This window comes from Schistocerca gregaria, chromosome 3 (assembly GCF_023897955.1).
Source record: "Schistocerca gregaria isolate iqSchGreg1 chromosome 3, iqSchGreg1.2, whole genome shotgun sequence".
NCBI classification, from domain to species: domain Eukaryota; kingdom Metazoa; phylum Arthropoda; class Insecta; order Orthoptera; family Acrididae; genus Schistocerca; species Schistocerca gregaria.
The window spans coordinates 860141005-860161686 of NC_064922.1; the positions used below are offsets into that span (position 1 = coordinate 860141005).

A 20682-nucleotide genomic window follows, 5' to 3' on the forward strand; every position below is an offset into this window, starting at 1 on the left:
TTTTTAACAGATGCTGTGCTTTCTAACACTGTGCTGATTTGTGAATACAAACTTTTCAGTCTGTAGGAAATCATGAAAGAAGGTTGTATACATGGAAGAACCCTGGAGATACGAAAAGGTATCAGATAGATTATATAATGGTAAGACAGATTTAGGAACCAGGTTTTAAATTGTAAGACATTTCCAGGGGCAGATGTAGACTCTGACCACAATCTATTGGTTATGACCTGTAGATTAAAACTGAAGAAACTGCAAAAAGGTGGGAATTTAAGGAGGTGGGACATGGGTAAACTGAAAGAACCAGAGGTTGTACAGAGTTTCAGGGAGAGCATAAGGGAACAATTGACAGGAGTGGGGGAAATAAATACAGTAGAAGAAGAAGTAGTGAAGGCAGCAGAGGATCAAGTAGGTAAAAAGACGAGGGCTAGTAGAAATCCTTGGGTAACAGAAGAAATATTGAATTTAATTGATGAAAGGAGAAAATATAAAAATGCAGTAAATGAAGTAGGCAAAAAGGAATACAAACGTTTCAAAAATGAGATCGACAGGAAATGCAAAATGGCTAAGCAGGGATGGCTAGAGAACAAATGTAAGGATGTAGAGGCTTATCTCACTAGGGGTAAGATAGATACTGCCTACAGGAAAATTAAAGAGACCTTTGGAGATAATAGAACCACTTGTATGAACATCAAGAGCTCAGATGGAAACCCAGTTCTAAGCAAAGAAGATAAAGCAGAAAGATGGAAGGAGTGTATAGAGGGTCTATACAAGGGCGATGTACTTGAGGACAATATTATGGAAATGGAAGAGGATGTAGATGAAGATGAAATGGGAGATACGATACTATGTGAAGAGTTTGACAGAGCACTGAAAGACCTGAGTCAAAACAAGGCCCTCGGAGTAGACAACATTCCATTGGAACTACTGACGGCCTTTGGAGAGCCAGTCCTGACAAAACTCTACCATCTAGTGAGCAAGATGTATGAAACAGGCGAAATACCCTCAGACTTCACGAAGAATATAATAATTCCAATCCCAAACAAAGCAGGTGCTGACAGGTGTGAAAATTACCAAACAATCAGTTTAATAAGCCACAGCTGCAAAATACTAACATGAATTCTTTACAGACGAATGGAAATACTAGTAGAAGCCGACCTCAGGGAAGATCAGTTTGGATTCCGTAGAAATACTGGAACACTTGAGGCAATACTGACCCTATCACTTACCTTAGAAGAAAGATTAAGGAAAGGCAAACCTACGTTTCTAGCATTTGTAGACTTAGAGAAAGCTTTTGACAATGTTGACTGGAGTACTCTCTTTCAAATTCTAAATGTGGCAGGGGTAAAATACAGGGAGCGAAAGGCTATTTACAATTTGTACAGAAACCAGATGGCAGTTATACCCCCCACCGCTGAAATTGCTGCCCGGTTCAGATGCCCCAGTTTGCTGCGTACGCAACCCACAGTGACATTTCTGTAGCCAGAAGGGGGAGGAGGTACTACTCAAACGCGACTCAACTGCCCGCATGATCCAACTCATAACTGCTGACATGAATTTAAAGTAAACAGTTGTGACGTCATGCTCATATTACCAGTCAAAATTACAAAAAATTAACTGAAAATTAAAACAATGAAAAATTCAAGGAATTCTAAAAAATTCCCAGGTTTTTTCCGGTTTTCTCCTGGATGAAAAAATTCCTGGATATTTCCCGGATCTCGCAGTTATCCTGGGTCGTATACACCCTGACACTTGGAAATGGAGTGCCATGTGGAGAAATCAGAACTTTTCCGACATATTCTTCTGTTTGAGTTCAGTAGAGGGTTGACAGCATTGGAGGTAGCCAGAAACGTTTGCGATGTGTTTGAGGATAATGCCATTCGATAGAGCACAGCAAGAAAATTGGTTTCTCCTTTGAAAGAGGATTATTTTGGCATTAGTGACTCTCCACAATCAAAAAAACTGACAATTCCTATCCTATATCATTACTGGTGATAAGAAATAGTGCCTTTAAGCTAACATAAGGAAAAGAAAGGAATTTTTGAGCTGAAACAAAGCAGCAACTGCCCATATAAAGACCTGCGCGCATCCACAAAAGATAATGTTATGCATCTGGTGAAAGAGTGACTGTATAGTCTACTACAAATTGCTTCCCTTAGATGTTACCATCACTGCTGATATTTATTATCACAAACTGAGGCTTCTTGCAGACAATATGAGAACAATGAGCAGCAAGACTGTGTGAAGTGATACTACTCCATGATTATGCTCGACTGATAAAAAGACATCGTACAGAAGCTCGGTTGGGAAGTCATTCCACACTCACCTTATTGAACTGATCTTGCACTCTCAGATTTCCACCTTATCTGCTTTCTATCCAAGAACCTTCACGGAACTTCCCTTCCAGATGGAGAGGAGCTCCGAACATGGCTTGACGAATTCTTCCCCTAAGAAGCATGTTATTTTCATAGTCACAGAATCGAAAAGTTACCCCAGCATTAGCAGATTGTTGTAAGCAGTGAAGAAGACTATATTATTGATGACTAAAATCTCTAAAGTTGTATCTGTTGTCTTCATTAAACGTTTGGAAAAGTGCTACGAAATTATGCATCAACCTAATACTGTGTCATCTATATGGGACTGTACGCATTGGTCAAACAACGGTATGTTTGTATTATTCTCCTTCGCAAACAGTTTATTAAATGCAAAGTTTAAAATTCCGGCTTTTGTTTTGCTATCTCCTTCTGCAAATGACTCAATGGAAGCCTTAGATCTGCTTAGCTATTTTACATAGGACCAGAATTTTCTTGAGTTCTCGTCGAGATCTTTTGCTTATTTGCAACTAATCATCCCTCATGTCTCTTAATTTTATTGTCTGATGGATGTACAGGCTTAGCATGTTGTCAGGGAATCTAACAGAGGATAATATTGCAGAGAAAAAAATTTCAGTTACAAAATCTTTGTCAGCAATGTTATTTACATAATCCATTTGGATTAATTCATTACATATCCCTGAAACAGTGAGGTATGTAAATGCCACAAGTGACAAAAATTTCGAAGTATGAAGTACCCGTATAATTTTCCAAAACGAGCAAATTATGATGTGATTTGAAAATCCAAACATTAGTTTGGAACAACAAAAAGTATTACCTTAATGAACAGTATGTATGACATACATAAACATAATATATTCGTGGTAGTCGTTAGTAGAAACAGCAGAACATCTGCCAAGTACAAAGAGAGGGTCAGTAAAGTGCCTGTCCACTCCATTCGGTAGTGGACATCAGTATACAGTTTGTGCCACATAATCTTTTAGCACATGCTTCAGCATCAGGTACAAGCAAAGTCAAATCAACAGTGTCAGGAAAACCATAAGGCTATGGCGAAGAGTTTCACATGACTTTTAAAGCATACCCTTTGCTAAACAGTATGATTGTTGAATTCTTAGCCATTATCACGTGACTTAATTATTTAAGATGAATAATGTAAATGTTTTGATAAAAAAGATCATGCACATATCATAATGTAATTAGAAGTGCCATATAAACCAGTATAAAAAAATATAACAATTAGTAATGTAGTTTGCAGATTTTACATGTATGTACCTTGTAGCTCCAATGTGATGTGTTGGTGCTGCCCTTATTTGGGTTAAGCTATCATAGATACACAATCATTTAGAAGAACTCACCAGTATATCATGTTTTATGCACAGAAACATGCTAATGTAAGGACAGAAACAAAGTAAAATTGTAACAGCAATAAAACTGCCTGTACACAGTGAAAATAATGTGGATCAGTGCAAGTAGGACTCGTGCATTGGTGATTGCTTACAAATTTAATTATGTAAGCAAGATAGTTCATCCATACAAATGAAGAATTTTCAACGATTTTTGCTTTGTATTGATATTTGATGATTTTTGCTTCATATTGATATCGGTACTGACAAGGTACCATATGTGATATAAATGGCCGTATCTTTTGATTCCATTGACATGGAAGCTTAAGTATATTCCACTGCCAAGGGGCAGTGGACATTGGTGTCTGATGTAAATTTCAACTTAATACATTTACCTTTTCCTGAGAAACGGGGGTCTTGAAAGACAGACGGTTTACAAATGACACAAAAATATCTTTTTCATGTGATATAATTAAAAATTAACAATTTTTGGATTTTTCCTATACTTGTACAATTGAACCTTGCTTCCTGCCAAATTTCACGGTTCTAAGTCAACAGGAAGTACCCTGTAGATTTTAATGAGTGTTTTTTGTAAGTATCAAAATATGACATGAATGGCCGAATTTTTTGATTGTGCTGATGTAGAGCCTTAAAATTTTTTACACCGCTAAGGAACCATAGACCTTAGTATATGATATAAATTTTAACTTTAAGCATGTACCACCTGTTCCTAAGAAAAGAGGTTCTTAACAGTCAGCCAGCCAGACTGACAACACACTGATCCTATAAGTGTTCTGTTTTTACTGACTGAGATATGGAACACTAAAAAAGATTGTTTGAATTACAATAAAAGTAAATTTCCACACTCTATAGGGGAATCAAAATAGATCGCATTTACCCAACTATAAGATAAGGTTTTTTTCCCAAATTCGTCATTTGAAAAATATAGGATCATCTTATGTTTGCAGATTAAACTGTTGCCGCAGACTTAAATGCTTTTACACTGTTTAATAGATTAATATAGGGGTTGTTTTACATTTACATATCAGGCTTTGGCTTTTGAGGTTTTGTACAAATTTATTTTGAAGAATTCCGATGTTTATTGTTGTTGTGCTTTTCTGTCTAAAAACTCATTTGATGCATCTTTCCCTGCTACTCTATGCTGTGCAAGCCTCTTCATCACTGAGTGACCTACTGCAACCTACACCCTTCTGAATCTGCTTACTGTATTCATCTCCTGGTCTCCTATGATTTTTAACCTCCATGCTTCCCTCCAGTACTCAATTAGTGATTCCTTGATACCTCAGAACATGTCCTATCAACCAATCCCTCTTCTTCTGCTCAACTTGTGCCTCAAATTCCTCTTCTCCCCAATTCCATTCATTACTTCCTCAATATTTATGTGATCTACCAATCTAATCTTCAGCATTCTTCCGTAGCACCACATTTCAAAAGTTTATATTCTCGTGCACTCAGTTTATCATCCATGTTTCACTCCGTACAGATACTTTCAGAAGAGACTTCCTGACACTTAAATCTGTACTCGATGTTAACAAATTTCTCTTTTTCAGAAATGCTTCCTTTTCTATCACCAGTCTACATTTTGTATCCTCTCTACCTCATTCATCAGCAGTTGTTTCGCTACCCAAATAGCAAAACTCATATACTACTTTAAGTGTCTCATTTCCTAACCTAATTCCCTCAGCATCAGTTGATTTAATTCATCTGCATTCCAGTATCCTCATTTTGCTTTTGTTGATGTCCATATTATATTCTCATTTCAAGACACTGTCCAACTGTTCTTCCAAGTCCTTTGCTGTCTCTGATAGAATTACAATGTCATCAGCAAACCTCAAGGTTTTTATTTCCTCTCCCTGGTCTTAAATTCCTACTCCAAATTTTTCTTTTGTTCCCTTTACTGCTTGCTCAGTGTACCGGTTGAATAACATGGGGAATAGGCTACAACCCTGTCTCACTCCCTTCTCAACCACTGCTTCCCTTTCATATCCCTCGACTCTTATAACTGCCATCTGGTTTCTGTACAAATTGTAAATAGCCTTTCACTCCCTGTATTTTACCACTGCCACCTTTGAAAGAGAGTATTCCAGTCAACATTGTCAAAAGGTTTCTCTAACTCTACAAATGCTAGAAACATATGTTTGCCTTTCCTTGACCTATCATCTAAGGCGTAGGATCAGTATTGCCTCGCATGTTCCTACATTTCTCTGGAATCCAAACTGATCTTCCCTAAGGTCGGTTTCTACAGTTTCTCCATTTGTCTATAAAGAATTTGTGTTGGTGTTATGCAACCATGACTTATTAAACTGATAGTTAAGTAATTTTCACACCTGTCTACACCTGCTTTCTTTGGATTTGGAATTATTATGTTCTTCTTGAAGTCTGAGGGTATTTCGCCTGTTTCATACATCTTGCTCACCAGATGGAAGAGTTTTTTCATGGCTGTCTCTCCCTAGACAATTAGTAGTTCTGATGTAATATTGTCTACTCCCAAGGATTTTTTTAGACTTAGGTCTTTTAGTGCTCTGTCAAATTCTTCATACAGTGTCATATCTCCCATCTCATCGTCATCCACATCCTCTTCCATAATATTGACCTTGCCCTGGTACAGACCCTCAATATACTCCATTTACCCTTCTGCTTTCCCTTCTTTGCTTAGGACTGGTTCTCCATCTGAGCTCTTGATATTCATACAGGTGATTCTCTTTTTTCCAAGGGTCTCTTTAATTTTCTATTCAAGGAATTCTACTAGGCCTCCTCTTTTTACCTACTTGATCCTCTGCTGCCTTCACTATTTCATCGCTCAAAGCTACTCAGTCTTCTTCTACTGTATTCATTTCCCCTATTTTTGTCAATCATTCCCCAATGCTCCCTCTGAAACTCTGGTTCTTTCAGTTTATCCAGGTCCCATCTCCTCAAATTTCTACCTTTTTGTAGTTTCTTCAGTTTTAATCTGCAGTTCATAACCAATAAATTGTGATCAGAGTACACATGTGCCCCTGGTAATATCGTACAATTTAAAACCTGGTTCCTATTTCTCTTTCTTACCATTACATAAGCAATCTGAAACTTTTCAGCGTCTACAAGTCTCTTCACATATACAACCTTCTTTCATGATTTAAACCAAGTGTTAGTGATGATTAAGTTATGCTCTTTGCAAAATTCTACCAGGCAGCTTCTTCTGTGTAGAGCTTAGCAAACAGTACTTTCATTCGAATAGGCTTCAGATCTCCCAATACACAGAAGCACTTGATACAGTATCGATTCTGTTAGATCAATCATGTAACATGTGACTCGCGGTGCTAGTGCAATGAATGGCTATCTATGTGCGAAACTATGAACTACCCATTACAACAATCTAATACTCTGCTTAAAAAGTTGACAGTTTTGTGAAACTCAAATTCTATCAACTAACTGACTTTTGTTGTATTTGAATAGGTTTGCAACAGAAGTTGTAAGAGATGTATGGATATTGTATGCAAACATTTATGCTGCTTTTTAAGTGAAGGTAACATTCAGAGGCGAAGACCTTCTCATTTAAAAACCAGCTTCTAGTCAGCTTTAGAACAAGATGGTATCAGATGAAAAAAGAAACAAACTTAATCCAGAATTAAATGTCTAACAACTGAAACATAACTCATTGAATTGATTGAGCTGTTATTACGAGAATAAATTATAGCAGAAAGACTGGTTGTGGAGATAGTACCAACAGACAGCACTAGATTGCAGGACAAGCAGAAGTTCTAGAATTTGACTGAATCATGATTGTGGGTTTTGTTTATGCATTAGCTGCTGCTGTTACATATGACCTGCACCCTAGAATATACAACTGTCCGTGTTGTACTGTTGCTGAAGCACAGCCTTACAGAAGGCTTGGCGGGAAAAAGGGGCACAAGCTTGGCTGGGAACTATAATGAGTGTGGGGAGGAGAGTGGCGAGTTGGCAATAAGTTTCGCCTTTCTGCCAACCATGGGAATATATGCTGTGTACTTTGGCTTTTTATGACCATCTGCAATGTTAAAACTGTTATTTTCCAGAGTCTCTTTGTACTCAGAATCGAATTGACTTTAAAATTAATCAGTTAATCAGCAGTAGTATGCATTTCTGCGGGAGATGCTGAAAGTCTAGACTGGGACCAGTGGTGTACTTGTGTGTTTCATGCAGTAATGTTGTCAACGCTCACCGTGAGGTATGACAGAAATGATAGGGGTGTGTATCAGGTGCTGGTTCTACATAGCCAGTGGGACAGTAGCAGTAGACATTGTGACATTCTCATGTCAGCATAGAAGTGAAATCCACTTTGTGTTCTTTAAAAAAAAATTAAAAAAATGAAGAAACTGCCTATAAGATTCATATTACATTACATTAATATAGGGTGACAATTAATGAACTATATGAAATAAAATCATTGTAACTCCTGAACAGTTCGTGTTAGGATGTTCAAACTGTACAGTTGGCTATGAGGGCTGAAATATGGTCACTATTTTTATTTACTTAAATTTGGCATATTTCGTGACAGTACTTTTTCCGTGAAATTTTTACAATATGATATTTGTCTTGGCTTCAGTTGTCTAGTGGAAGTATGATTCCACAATGCAGTTTCGTCGGCTGCAGAAATGACCTGATTCAATGCGTTTGCCTCATTTTTGGTGCTTCAAATACCATTTCTTCAAATGTGGTTTCTTCTTAAAGTTTATATAAAAAAATTAGTAACATAATTCATTTTTCCTGTTCACTAGCAAATATTTATGACGACAACCTGCACATTGTTCTACCATCAACACACACCAAGAGTTCACTGCCGACTGACTACAGTCAAAGACGACTCCAGCGTCAAAGACATTTTACACAACACACAACCTTCCACTTGTAATCAGTCTCTTTGATATTCTTCGTCACTTCTACTAATAGTAATCAATATGCAATCACTCTCAAAAATATAAATAAATTAACATAAAATAAGGCAAATTACAATTTAAAAAATTCTGACAAAAATATAAGAAAACATTTACAAGTTGGTATCGACAAATCCGGTAGAAAATAACACGTCTACCAGATCCATTACAGGGCTCATGGGAATTAGTGGTTTGGTTTAGCAACGAAGCCCACTTTCATTTGGATGGGTTCATCGATAAGCAGAATTGTCACATTTGATTGACTGAGAATCTGCATTTTGCAATCGAGAAGTCTCTTGCCCCTCAACAGGTGACTGGAGACAGTGTCCAGTCGCGGAATAAGCGGTGTGATATTCCTTGATGGCATGGTGACTACTGAACAGTAGATGACTTCATCCTCATTATCCAAAGTGACCCTGATTTCGACAAGATGTGATTCATGCAAGATGGATCTCACCACCACTGAAGCAGGAGAGTGTTTGATGTGCTGGCGGAGAAATTTGGGGACTGCATTCTGGCTCTGGGGTACCCAGAGGGCACTGGCCTGAGTCTCGATTGGCCGTCATATTCTCTGGACCTGAATATATGCAACTCCTTTTTGTGGGGCTGTATTAAAGACAAGGTATACAGCAATAACCCCAAAACCATTGCAAAGCTGAAAACAGCCATTCAGGAGGTCATTAACATCATCGATGTTCCAACACTTCAGTAGGTCGTGCAGAATTTCACTATTAATCTACACCATATCATTGCCAATGATGGCAGGCATATCGAATATGTCACAACCAAAATCCAAATATCTGTAGTGTCGCTTACATGTTGGCTAAAGTGTGTGCGTGCCATAGTTAGTAACTGATTTTCTTCTTCTTCTTCTTTTTTTACCATGTTGGTTAATAATTGTCACCCTGTACTTGTTCCATAGATTTCGAATACAACATTTTGTAATGATGTGGAACATGTCAGTTTAATGTAAGGTTTTCTTACACAATATAATTCAATTTTTTTTTCAATTACTATTTCGTATCTAAAAATTCATCTATTGAGTAGGAGGAGTTGTCATTCAGAAATTCTTATATGCTGATTAGCTATCTGTAAGAGTTTTAATGTTATTTGATAAATGACCAAAGACTTTTGTGGTAACATAATTCACTCCTTTCTGTGCCAAACTCAGAATTAACTTAGAAAAGTAAAAATCAGCCTTTCTTCTAGTGTTGTAGCTATGCACTTTGGTATTTTTGAATTGAGATGGGTTATTAATAACAAAATTTCATAAGTGAATATAGGTATTTTGAAAGTACTGTGAATATTCCTAGTCCATTAAATAAATGTATGCAATGTGATCTTGAATGGACTACAGCTGACATTCTGATTACACACTTTCATGTAATGGATACTTTTTCTCTTAAAGATGAATGACCCCAAAATATGAACCATATGAAAGCAGCTGCCCTGTTAGGATGATGATGAGTAAAAACAGTGGTGCCAAAGATGTCAGGCTAAACAAGAGAGACAGTGAAGCAAAAACTAATGTAAACAATTTCTTTTTGTTTATTTTATTTCTCCTTGTACTAACAAAACCCAAACAACCATTAAATGGCGTACGTTTAGTAGTGATGGTAACTTTTTTAGGCAGATACCTTACACATCACTAAAAGTTTATAATTTTGATTAGTAAGAATACATTAAAAAATAACTTTTTCTCAAGGAGTCTCTTAAAAAGGGGGAGGGGGTCATCTTATATTCAGGGTTGTCATATACATGGGTAAATACAATATGTCATGTTATACAATACATGCATGTCAATGTATGCCTATTACCTGCTGGATGTGAAGTATGGAAATATTAGTATCTATACACATTTCTCGTTGTTATTGCTACAGGTACTTGAGCACAGAGGAGAAGAAACTTCAGGGTGCCAAACGTGACAACGAAGTCCTCCTCCAGCGTCGCAAGGAAGGTGCTACAACTGTACCATACCGTGTCATTGACAACCCGCAAAAGCTCACCAATGCTGACTGGGATCGTGTAGTGGCAGTTTTCGTTATGGGGCCTTCGTGGCAGTTCAAGGGCTGGCCCTGGGGTGGTAACCCCGTTGAAATATTTTCGAAAGGTGAACCAGTGTATTTTTGCTTTTCCATTTACAAGACTCATTTGTAAGTACAGCAAAACAGTATATAGTCATATAGTCTGCAGCACTCGGATGGTGTAGTTGCTTAGGATTGTGTGTGTGTGTGTGTGTGTGTGTGTGTGTGTGTGTGTGTGTGTAGCTTAACAGAAACCAATCTACTAGAGGTTTCTCTCTCGTCTCCCCCCCCTCTTCTTCATATTGTTATTTTCTTACATTGACAAATCCAATTAAAGTGGGTCAGTGCCCTCCCTCCACCCCCCACCCCCCACCCCCCAAGCCTTGCTTCCATTATTAAGTGTAGAACAGCCTTTACATGTACTAAGACCAAATTGACTCTCAACTATTAGTTCCACAATTTTCATTTCTAACCTTCTGTACATTATTGTGACCAGTGGTCCAGTGTTCAATACACCATCCTGATGAAAGCCACTTACAGCAGTGTCTCAATCAACAGTCTATAAAACAACATGACATCGCAATTACATACCTGGAAAGATCTAATTGACAACAATGAAAATTTAGCTATCGGGATTTGGAGGAATCAGATTTTGTACTTTTTGCCAGCAGTAGCCTTAACTATTGGACTATAAGAGCATGCCTCCAAACCTGGCTCAAACTTTCATTGACTAATCAGAATTAACTAATGCTTAAGGAGAAGTAGTTGAGTCATACATGTAGGTGTGCTCAAGTAGCATATATAGTGAAAAATAGAAAATATGGTTTCCATTCCCAATCCTGAGTAAATTTTCAGTAAGGATTATAAATTGGTCATTTTTCATTGTAGAAAGTAGTTGTCCTACATGGAGGAGAAAAAAAAAAGATTGATGTGGCTGAGTTTTTAAGTTCTTTACTGAAATTCCATTTATAATGTTGGTTTTGGCACTGACCTGTGTATGTCCCTGAGGTTAAGAGTCCTGTGGTGCAAAAATTTGAATAGCAGTGTGTGTTCTACAACATGTGTGAAGTTGAGAAGCTAAAACACAGTGGTACGATCTGCTGTCAGTGTAACCCAACAACCATTTAGGTTTCGGTATTGGTCCTCATTACATAATTATCCATTTCTGTTGCTGAGCACGTCCACATATGTTAACCCTACTTTCAGTTCATGAGCAAGTAATTGTTCACAGTGTCTATTTTCAATCTAATGGTGCAATATATAAGGTAATATCCAGTTGCATGGCTGTGAGGAAAGTTAAATAATAAACAGAAGGTGATTATTGAAATGTATTCAGTGTCTTTTGTACACAGTCATTGTGGATGGTCCAAAGGAGGTGTTTGAATTCCATTTTCTCCATATTGTGAGGGGCACTGTTTCAGCAACAAAGCATCTATTCATTTCACACCTAGCCTAAGTAACAGTCTTAGCCTATTTGGTAATGAAAATGCTCCAGCAGTGTCATCTAGTGGACTTACTTTTTCAAATCTGAAGACTAAATTCAGCTTCTCCATGTCTATTACAAGCTAACCTGACATTTAACAGGCAGAAATCTCTAACTTTTTCAAATACTTGTTAATTGGTAGTTTCCATTGCTTGTCAAAATCATTTGATTGTGCAGTTTATAGTGTTCTACTAGGGAAGCTCAAATATTGTGGTATCAGACATTTTACTGGGAACTGGTTTTCATTCTATCCAACGAAAAGAGTGTACAGTGTCACATTAAGAAACCCAGGAGGCTACACAGTGAAACAGCATCTTCAAGAGTGAGAAATAATCACTACATGCGTAACACACGTATGTGTATTGAGTGCACTTTTCTTGTTGTTTGTAAATGATCTGCCATCATATAACCATTAAACTGAAACAGCTCTCTTTGCTGGCAATGGACATTGTCAGTGAATATAAATTATAACACAGTATGTGCGCTTTTGTTCTGCTCAGGGTCTGACCACACTGTTAGAAGTGATGCTTGAGGGGGGAATCAATAAATGAAATGGAACATTCAAAATTTTTGAACTCAAAAGTCATAAGTTATAGCTATTCTTAAATATGTGTAAGTTGTGCAACTTTTGCAATGTGTGTAATAGCAGATTTTGAGGATGAAAATGCAAGGAAGTTGAGCTATGTGAATGTATGCTTTCCCGGCGTATACAGCTGGTGAAGAGTTCTTGGGCTTCCAGCCGGGTGGCGATGTCTTCAAAAGACAAAGACACTGCCACCCGGCTCGAAGCCCGAGAACTCTTCGCCAAGTTGAGCTATGTTTCCTGTTTCAATTTGCTACAATCTCATGGTGTGATTTTCTGGAACAAAATTTCATTTAGGAAGAAGATGGTTTGCAAATGGAGGGATGTCATGGTGCCCATTCTAGAATCTCTTGTTGACATCCCCTTAAAAACATTTTGCCATGGTGACCACAGCCTCACAGTACATGTATTCCCTAGTAAGTTTGTTGTTGTCAAGTCAGCTGCATAATTTAAAAAATAAACATGCATTTGTTAATAATACTAGGCAGAGAAATGACTTACACTGCCCATTGCTTAGCCTAGTGTGGCATAGAAAGGAGTGAGTTGTTCTACCACAAAAATCTTTGACCACTTAACAAATAGTATGTATATTGTCTTGGAGACAAAATGTGGCAAAATTAAATGAGTTCTATAACTTAATATCTCTGTGAATTGGTGAAACCATTGAGGAAAGTGGAACTGAAACAAAATTAAAACTACTGTGAGAAGATATTTATCACCAAACACAAAAAACAAGACTTTACATAACAAAAATTAAAACAGAATGTCCCTGTGAATCAGAATTTTGAATGGAAAAAGGCATTTAAAGCATGTTGAAAAAGGATCCCAATACCGACTCATCCTTAGTCACACTATTGTGCACGCCTCCTCCTCCTCCCCCCCCCCCCCCCCCCTCCCACACACACACACACACACACACACACACACACACACACACACACACACACACACACACTTGTGAGCCTACATTGTACCGGCTGGACACGCAATGCCAGGATTGCAGGCAGATGGAATGGGGTGGAGTTAAGGTCGTATCAGGCGGGGAGTGCAGATGGAAAGAGAGGTGGGAGGCAGGAACAGGGGCTGGGGATGGGTAGCTAGCAGCTCAGAGGGAGACAGTAGGTTTTCTGGCTAGTAATGTGGGAGGGAGCAGTGCCAGGTGCACAGACTAGGCATGTGATGTACCAGAACTGGAGCCATTGTGATACCACACATGAAGAGGGTGATGTCGGAAATGGATTAGGAGGGGGTGACAGGACAGAGAAATGCTTATTGTTGGTTGAGGGTGGAGGGACAGTAAGTTAGCAGAAATTGAGGCCACATGGGAGGAAAGGATGTGTTGCAAGGATAACTTCCATATGTGTAGTTCAGAAAAGCAAGTGCAGGATGGAAGGATCCAGATGGTCCGAGTTGTGAAGCAATCATTGACCTAGAGCATATTGTGCTCAGCAGCATGTTGTGCCTATGGCTAGTGAACTTTATTCTGCACTACAGTTTAGCAGTGTCCATTAATTCTGGTGGACAACTGTTTGGTTGTCACATTGCCATAAAAAGCTGTGCAGTGATTGCAGCATAGTTCGTATATGACATGGCTGCTTTCACAAATGAATCTGCCATTGACAGCGTAAGATACCCTCATGACAAACTGGAGTAGCACATGCTGGGTGTAGATTGGGGAGGTCTTGCATCTGGGTCTTCCACAGCGATATGATCCATATGGCAAGAGGTTGGGAGCACAAATTACATAGGGATCAACCAGCATGTTGTGTAGGTTGGGTGGGTGGTGGGTGACAGAATACTCCTTTAAGCTGGGGTGGGGGGGCATCTGTAGGATGTCCCTCATTTCCAAGTATGACGATAGATAGTCATAGCTCTGGCAAGAGATATGGTTCAGTTGCTCCAATCCAGGAAGATATTGAGTGACGAGGGAGGAGGAGGAGGGGGGGGTGTCTTTGTAGCTGCTTCTTGGTACGTGATTGGGGATAGGGCATGGGAAATCTGTTTGGTGTGTAGTGCGTATCTGTGAAGGCACTTGTGAGACCTTCAGGATATTGGGCTTCTGTGTACCCCATCCTTTCTTCTACAAAGACCTTCATCTTTTGCCTATCCTCACAAATCTGGTACTGCAGGAACACACATCTGTGCCAATGACATCCCAGAAACACCACTCCTCCCTCCAAAAGATATTGTTACTGTGCAATCATAACTACATACACCACATCTCCAAACTTGAAACCCTTGCCATACAACACCTAGAAGGGCATTCCAGACACCTCTTCCCTAAATTGTCCAACCTGTTGACATCCTACCCCTGTCTTGGAACACCACTCCTCAACAACACCTATCCTACCCACAATGGACTCCCTCATCAACCCTTCGTAGTACCCATACCTTGTCTAGCTGACCTTTTCAATTTGCCACATCCTTCAAAACTTCCTGCCAACACTCCATGAAATCCAGGCCCCAACAAACCCAAAACACTATTGTTAACCTTTCCACTAAATACCTGAATCGTACAGAAGTTTCAGTCCTATCTAATGGCTTCTCTTTCAGCCCTGCACCCAAGTTTAACCATGATTAACTTGACAAAGGTCTACTCTCCTCCTCCCGATCCCTGTAATGGGACCACTTCTTTGCCATCAGTTCCTCCAACCAGTGTCAACCTAATCCCAACACTGAACCTTGCCTCCGCCACTTCATGCCATCATACAACTGTGACCTTCACCTTCCCGCCCTTCTCCCTAACCACTCACTGATCACCTTTCAGGAATTCCTTACCTCCACCTTGTCCTTATCATTCCCTACTCATCATTTTTGCTGTCACCTCCCTAAACATCATCGCCACAGATGCCCATGTCCTTGCTGCTTTTGGATACTACCTATCCTGACGTCATTCAGACTCCAAACCCCTTATCTCATTCCTCATACACCTTACCAACTATGTCTTTGCACACTACTACTTCTCCTTTGATGGGAAGGTATAAAAATATATTCACAGCACAGCCATGGACATCCACATACCACCCTTTTTTGTCCATTTAGAGCAACTCTTCATAGTCTCCCAAAACCCCGAACCCCTGTCTGGTTCAGGTTCACTGATGATATCTTCATGATATGGATTCAGGGCCAAGATTCCCTATCCTCATTCCTCCATAACCTCAACACCTTCTCTCCCATCCACTTCATCTGGTCTTCCTCAACCCAACACTCCACCTTCCTAGATGTGGACCTTCTCCTCTGATGGTTCCCTCCACACCTCAATTCACGTTAAGCCCACAAACCACCAGCAGTACATATATTTAGACAGCTGTCACACCATCCACAAGAAAATATACAGCCTGCCCATACATGGATGGTGTATCAGCTGCAGCGATGAAAATTTCCTTGCCCAGTATGCTGACGGAAAGCCACTACCCTCCAAATGTAGTCTGCAGACAGAATCCCAGTACTAGAAAAGGACAGTCATTCATGGTCTCAGAACACACACTAATCTAAACCTTCTCCCTACAAAGGCTCCACAACTGCAGTAACTACCACCAACTCCCACCAACCCAAAGAATCAACTAGAGTGGAGTACCCACCTTGTCACCCTTATCATCCTGGACTGGAACAACTGAACCACATCCTTTGTCAATCCCTTGATTGACTATAGCCATGCCAGCTAATGAACACCTTACCCTAGGTTCTTCCCATCCTCCTAAACTGATGTTCCATCACCCGCCGAACCTAAACAGCATCCCAATCCATTCCTGTGCCCCTACCACTCCCAGCCCCTAGCAGAGGGACCCTTTCCCAATGCAAGACACAGATGCAGGAACTGCCCAATCTACCCACTCAGCGCTTCCTGCTCTAGTCACGTCACAAGCTTATCCTACGCCATAAGTGGCAGAGTCAAATGTGAAAGCAGCCATGTCATATGTATCAACTCTTTTATGGTCACTGCATAGCTTTTTTTATGTCTATGACAACCAAACAACTTTCTACCAGAATGAATGGCCACCATCAATCTGTCACCAAGAACAAATATACCACCTGGTGGCACAACATGCTGTTGGGCACAACATGCTGCTGAGTGCAACACACTCTATTTCAATTGTTGCTACACAACTCAGGCCATCTGGGACCTTTCCACCATCACCAGCTTTTCTGAACTACACAGATGGGAATTACTCGTGCAACATATCCTTTGCTCCCGGAACCATCCTGGCCTCAACGTCCTTTAACCAATTGTCCCCACACCCTCCACCCAACAGCTTCCCCTTCCTCTGTTCTATCACTCCCTCCTAATCCACACCCTGTCACCTTCACCGTGTGCCACATCGCACAAGCTGTGGTACCCATACATCACAGGCTAAGTTCGTGAATCTGCCAGTTCTCCCTCTCCACATTCTCAACCAGCAAATCTACTGGCTCTGTCTCAGCTGCTAACTAACAACTGACAACCGCTGTTCCTGCCTCCCACCTCTCTCTCCATCTACATTTCTCAACTGAAACAATTGCCACCTCACCCTAGTCTACCCGCCGAAATGCAATCCTGGCATTATTCGTCCAGCTGGCAAAATGTAGGCTCATTATGTATCCAGCTGTCACAATGTAAGATTACAGGTGCGGGAATATGTGCATCCGTTTTGTGTATGTATTTGTACTCTAGCCAGACAAAGGATTTATTCTTAGAGCTAGTTAGTTTTCTTTCTCTTTTGTATATGCCTGTCAGCAACTCAATGCTTCTGCTGTTTGGTAAATAGTCTCCATAACTCCTTAATTTCTTAAAGTCTGCCAGAACTTTGCTTCTACATTAATACACGAATAGTCACTGTGACATTATAAAATGCTGATTGATATTCTAAGGACAATTAAATGTGAATGGTATTTTATTCCTGTACAATGTGTTGTAACCGCAAAGTGGGCTAACCAACTCATTTCACATTGTAGTGGAAGATCACAGTTATGATCCATTGAACATGTATACAACTAAACTCCACCAGCACTTCTGTTATTAATGGGTGTACTGTTAATATTATGCTATGTACTGTGGACAAAGCAGAAATTTTGTGGGATAGTATAGATGCGTGACACTGGGCACTTAAAATAGCTTCAGTGATTTTAACACATGCTTTTTATCCCCAGTCTGTGCTTTCCACATCAAATATGATGAAATGAAGCTGGATACAAATGTCGGCAAATGGGCGGTGCATGTGATAGAGCTGTCACGTACGAAGAGGCATCTGGACCGAGCAGCACTGATGGTCTTCTGGGAGAAGCTCGATAAGTAAGTTTGCCCATCCAGTGTGCTGAAGTGTCTGTAAATTGCATAGCTTAATAATAATTGCTAGACGAGTGTTTCATGTGCAAAAGAACTTAAAGTATCTGCAGTTGTAAAACCTTTGTGTAATATTAGCTATAAGCATTTGAGAACCAAATTTGTAACGACATGTATCGAAGCAGTAGTAAGTGGTAAGTTATGCAAAAGGCATAAACCAGTCTTAAGAAAGAAGGTGTCATAAAATGTCTTATTACAGTATGCTGATGTAAGTGTACAGATAGAAGTTTTAAGAGTTTAATGACAAAAGAGTAGGCATCATGGAGAAGAGATTTGAGACAGGATTGTAACTCAGTCTGTATACTGAACAACAAGTATAGAAAACCAAAGAGAAATTTAAATTCAGGGAGAAGAGATGAAAGCTTTAAAAGAGAGCCCAGAGAGAAAAATTAGAGCATTACCTGTGTTAAACCATCATAAACAGACATCAACGATTGCTGTAACAAATCTTACCTACTTGTGTGAATTACATAAGATTTTTAAAATTGTGCCTTCCTGTCTTGCCACCATTCTTTTCTGTGTCTTGTGCCACATTTCCATTTGTTTCCATTCATTTTAGTTCAAATTTATTTTTTTAATTTTTTTTAAATTTTTTTAAGTGGGCAGTTCAAGAATGGCCTGGAAAGAATGCCATTTTTATGTAGCGTGTGAAGTGGTTGGTAGGGGAAGGGGGGACAGGAGCATTGTTTATTCAAGGGATAGATCAGTGTGTTTAGAGCTACAATAGCAAGAAAGCCACTTTGCTTCTCATGCACCGAGTTTAGCCTATTCAATATGAGTGTTTGAATTGAAAAGCACCATAAATGTGAAATTGCTTCTGAAATAATGGTTTTTAGGTGCAAAAAATCTTAAAAACTGCTTTGTGCTGTGTGTGGAGTAAATGTAATAAATGAAAGTGTTATGTATCAATGACATCATTTGTTTAAGAGTGGAAGGACAAATGTTCATGATTATGACAGACTTTCCTGTCTCTCAGTAGTCAGCACAAGCTGCTGTAGAAAATTGATGAAAAAATTTGTAAGAACTAGCATTTCATGGCATCTCAGCACTCTGACAACATTCTGCAACTTGTTACCAATTGTTTGAAATTGACAGATTTTGTCCTCATTGTGTCCCAAAACACTTGGGCAACAGAATTTTATGCATAAGTAATTTGTCAGCTTGTAAAGACATAATGGTAATGATTCTTAACTCTCCAGTATTTACTTATAGCCCAACAAAGTTTAGTTTCCAAATAGACCTTGTAAATGTATTCAGTCTAGTTTGTAAGTATGCAAAACGTGTTTGTCTTGTTGCAATTATCTGAATCTCTAATGTCCTTATTATATATTGCAGGTACATGATCAAGTACAAACCACATTTAAGATTCTAATGGACTACAGTGAGAGACACCTTGATTTCTTCATATGTTGGTGACTGATGCCATTCATAGCCAATAGACTGTATTATAGGATGAGCTGGGAGCGAAGAATTACACATCATGTGTAGCTGTAATGAATGTATCTATAGTTACGATAATAAATGTAAAACGTTTTAGCTGAAATATTAAACTGATATTTTCCCATTATGTCCTATTTTTATTTAAATTTCAGTTTTAATGTTTGTTACATCAGAATATATTTATACACAATAAATTATATTATTGATAATTACCAATTCCTTGTTATATTCAGAGTTGTTGTATGTGTTGCAGCATGTTCTTACTATTCATCACATACCTTGAATGTTGGCACATCATACCAAGTTTTACTAATTTTATCCTAACCCACAACTATTACTCCTTTGAAGGGAAGGTATACAAACAAATCTGTGGCACAGCCATGGGCACCCACACAGCACCTTCTTATCCCAACCTGTTTGTACGCCATATAAAAGAGACCATCCTAGCCTCCCAAAATGCTAAACCCCTTTAGTCTGGTTCAGGTTCATTGATGATCTGGACTCAGGGCCAAGACACTCTATCTCCACTCCTTCACAACCTCAACACCTTCTTCCCGCCCACTTCACCTGGTCCTGTTCTACCCAGCATGCCACTTTCCTAGCTGTTGATGACCACCTCTCTGATGGCTCCATCTGGACCTGTGTCCATGTTAAACCCATCAACCACCAACAGTACCTGCATTTCAACAGCTGCCATCCTTTCATATTAAAAAATCCGTTCTATACAGCCTTACCACCCATGGAGAGTGTATCTGCTGTGACAAGAGCATTACAGTATTCTTACAAGTGTATCACTGTCACACATCTATATGACACTGCCTTGCATAGTGCAACAATTAACTGCTGGCTAGTACTTTGACAGTGCTCCCTGCACGCTTCGATAATATATATTCACAGTGCAACATGTAAAGATCCACATTATGTTGGACTAAATCACTGGCCACTTTTAGTTTTGAGGCTCCAAATTGTCATAGAAATTCAGCACAGTTTGGCACTTGAAACTATGTTGTGTCATTCACAAGCATAATGGCCCTTTTTTTAAAACCACATCCTATAGACACAACAAGTTTTTTCTGAGTTTTCTTCACAGTCTTGAAGTCTAGTTCTATGCAACTAAAGCTGCGAAGTTTTCACAAAATTTGTATTTTCTTGTATTATCAATAATTCTCCAGAAATGGCTGGGTAATAACACATTCATACATATAATCAACCAGATATTTATTGTGTGTATTTTCCATCTTCTTCT

At 39.2% G+C, this 20682-nt stretch overlaps 1 protein-coding gene across 1 annotated transcript in view; it reads left to right on the forward strand.

Annotated features, from left to right (window-relative positions):
• The window catches only part of LOC126354862 (parafibromin), a 60024-nt gene extending 40461 nt beyond the window's left edge, over positions 1 to 19563 (forward strand). The window contains exons 8-10 of the mRNA XM_050004851.1: positions 10467 to 10696; positions 17804 to 17945; positions 19332 to 19563. Of these exons, the coding sequence (XP_049860808.1) occupies positions 10467 to 10696; positions 17804 to 17945; positions 19332 to 19368 (409 nt within the window). The 3' untranslated portion in view covers positions 19369 to 19563. The remainder of the gene's footprint in view (positions 1 to 10466; positions 10697 to 17803; positions 17946 to 19331) is intronic.
• Positions 19564 to 20682: the final 1119 nt, after the last annotated feature.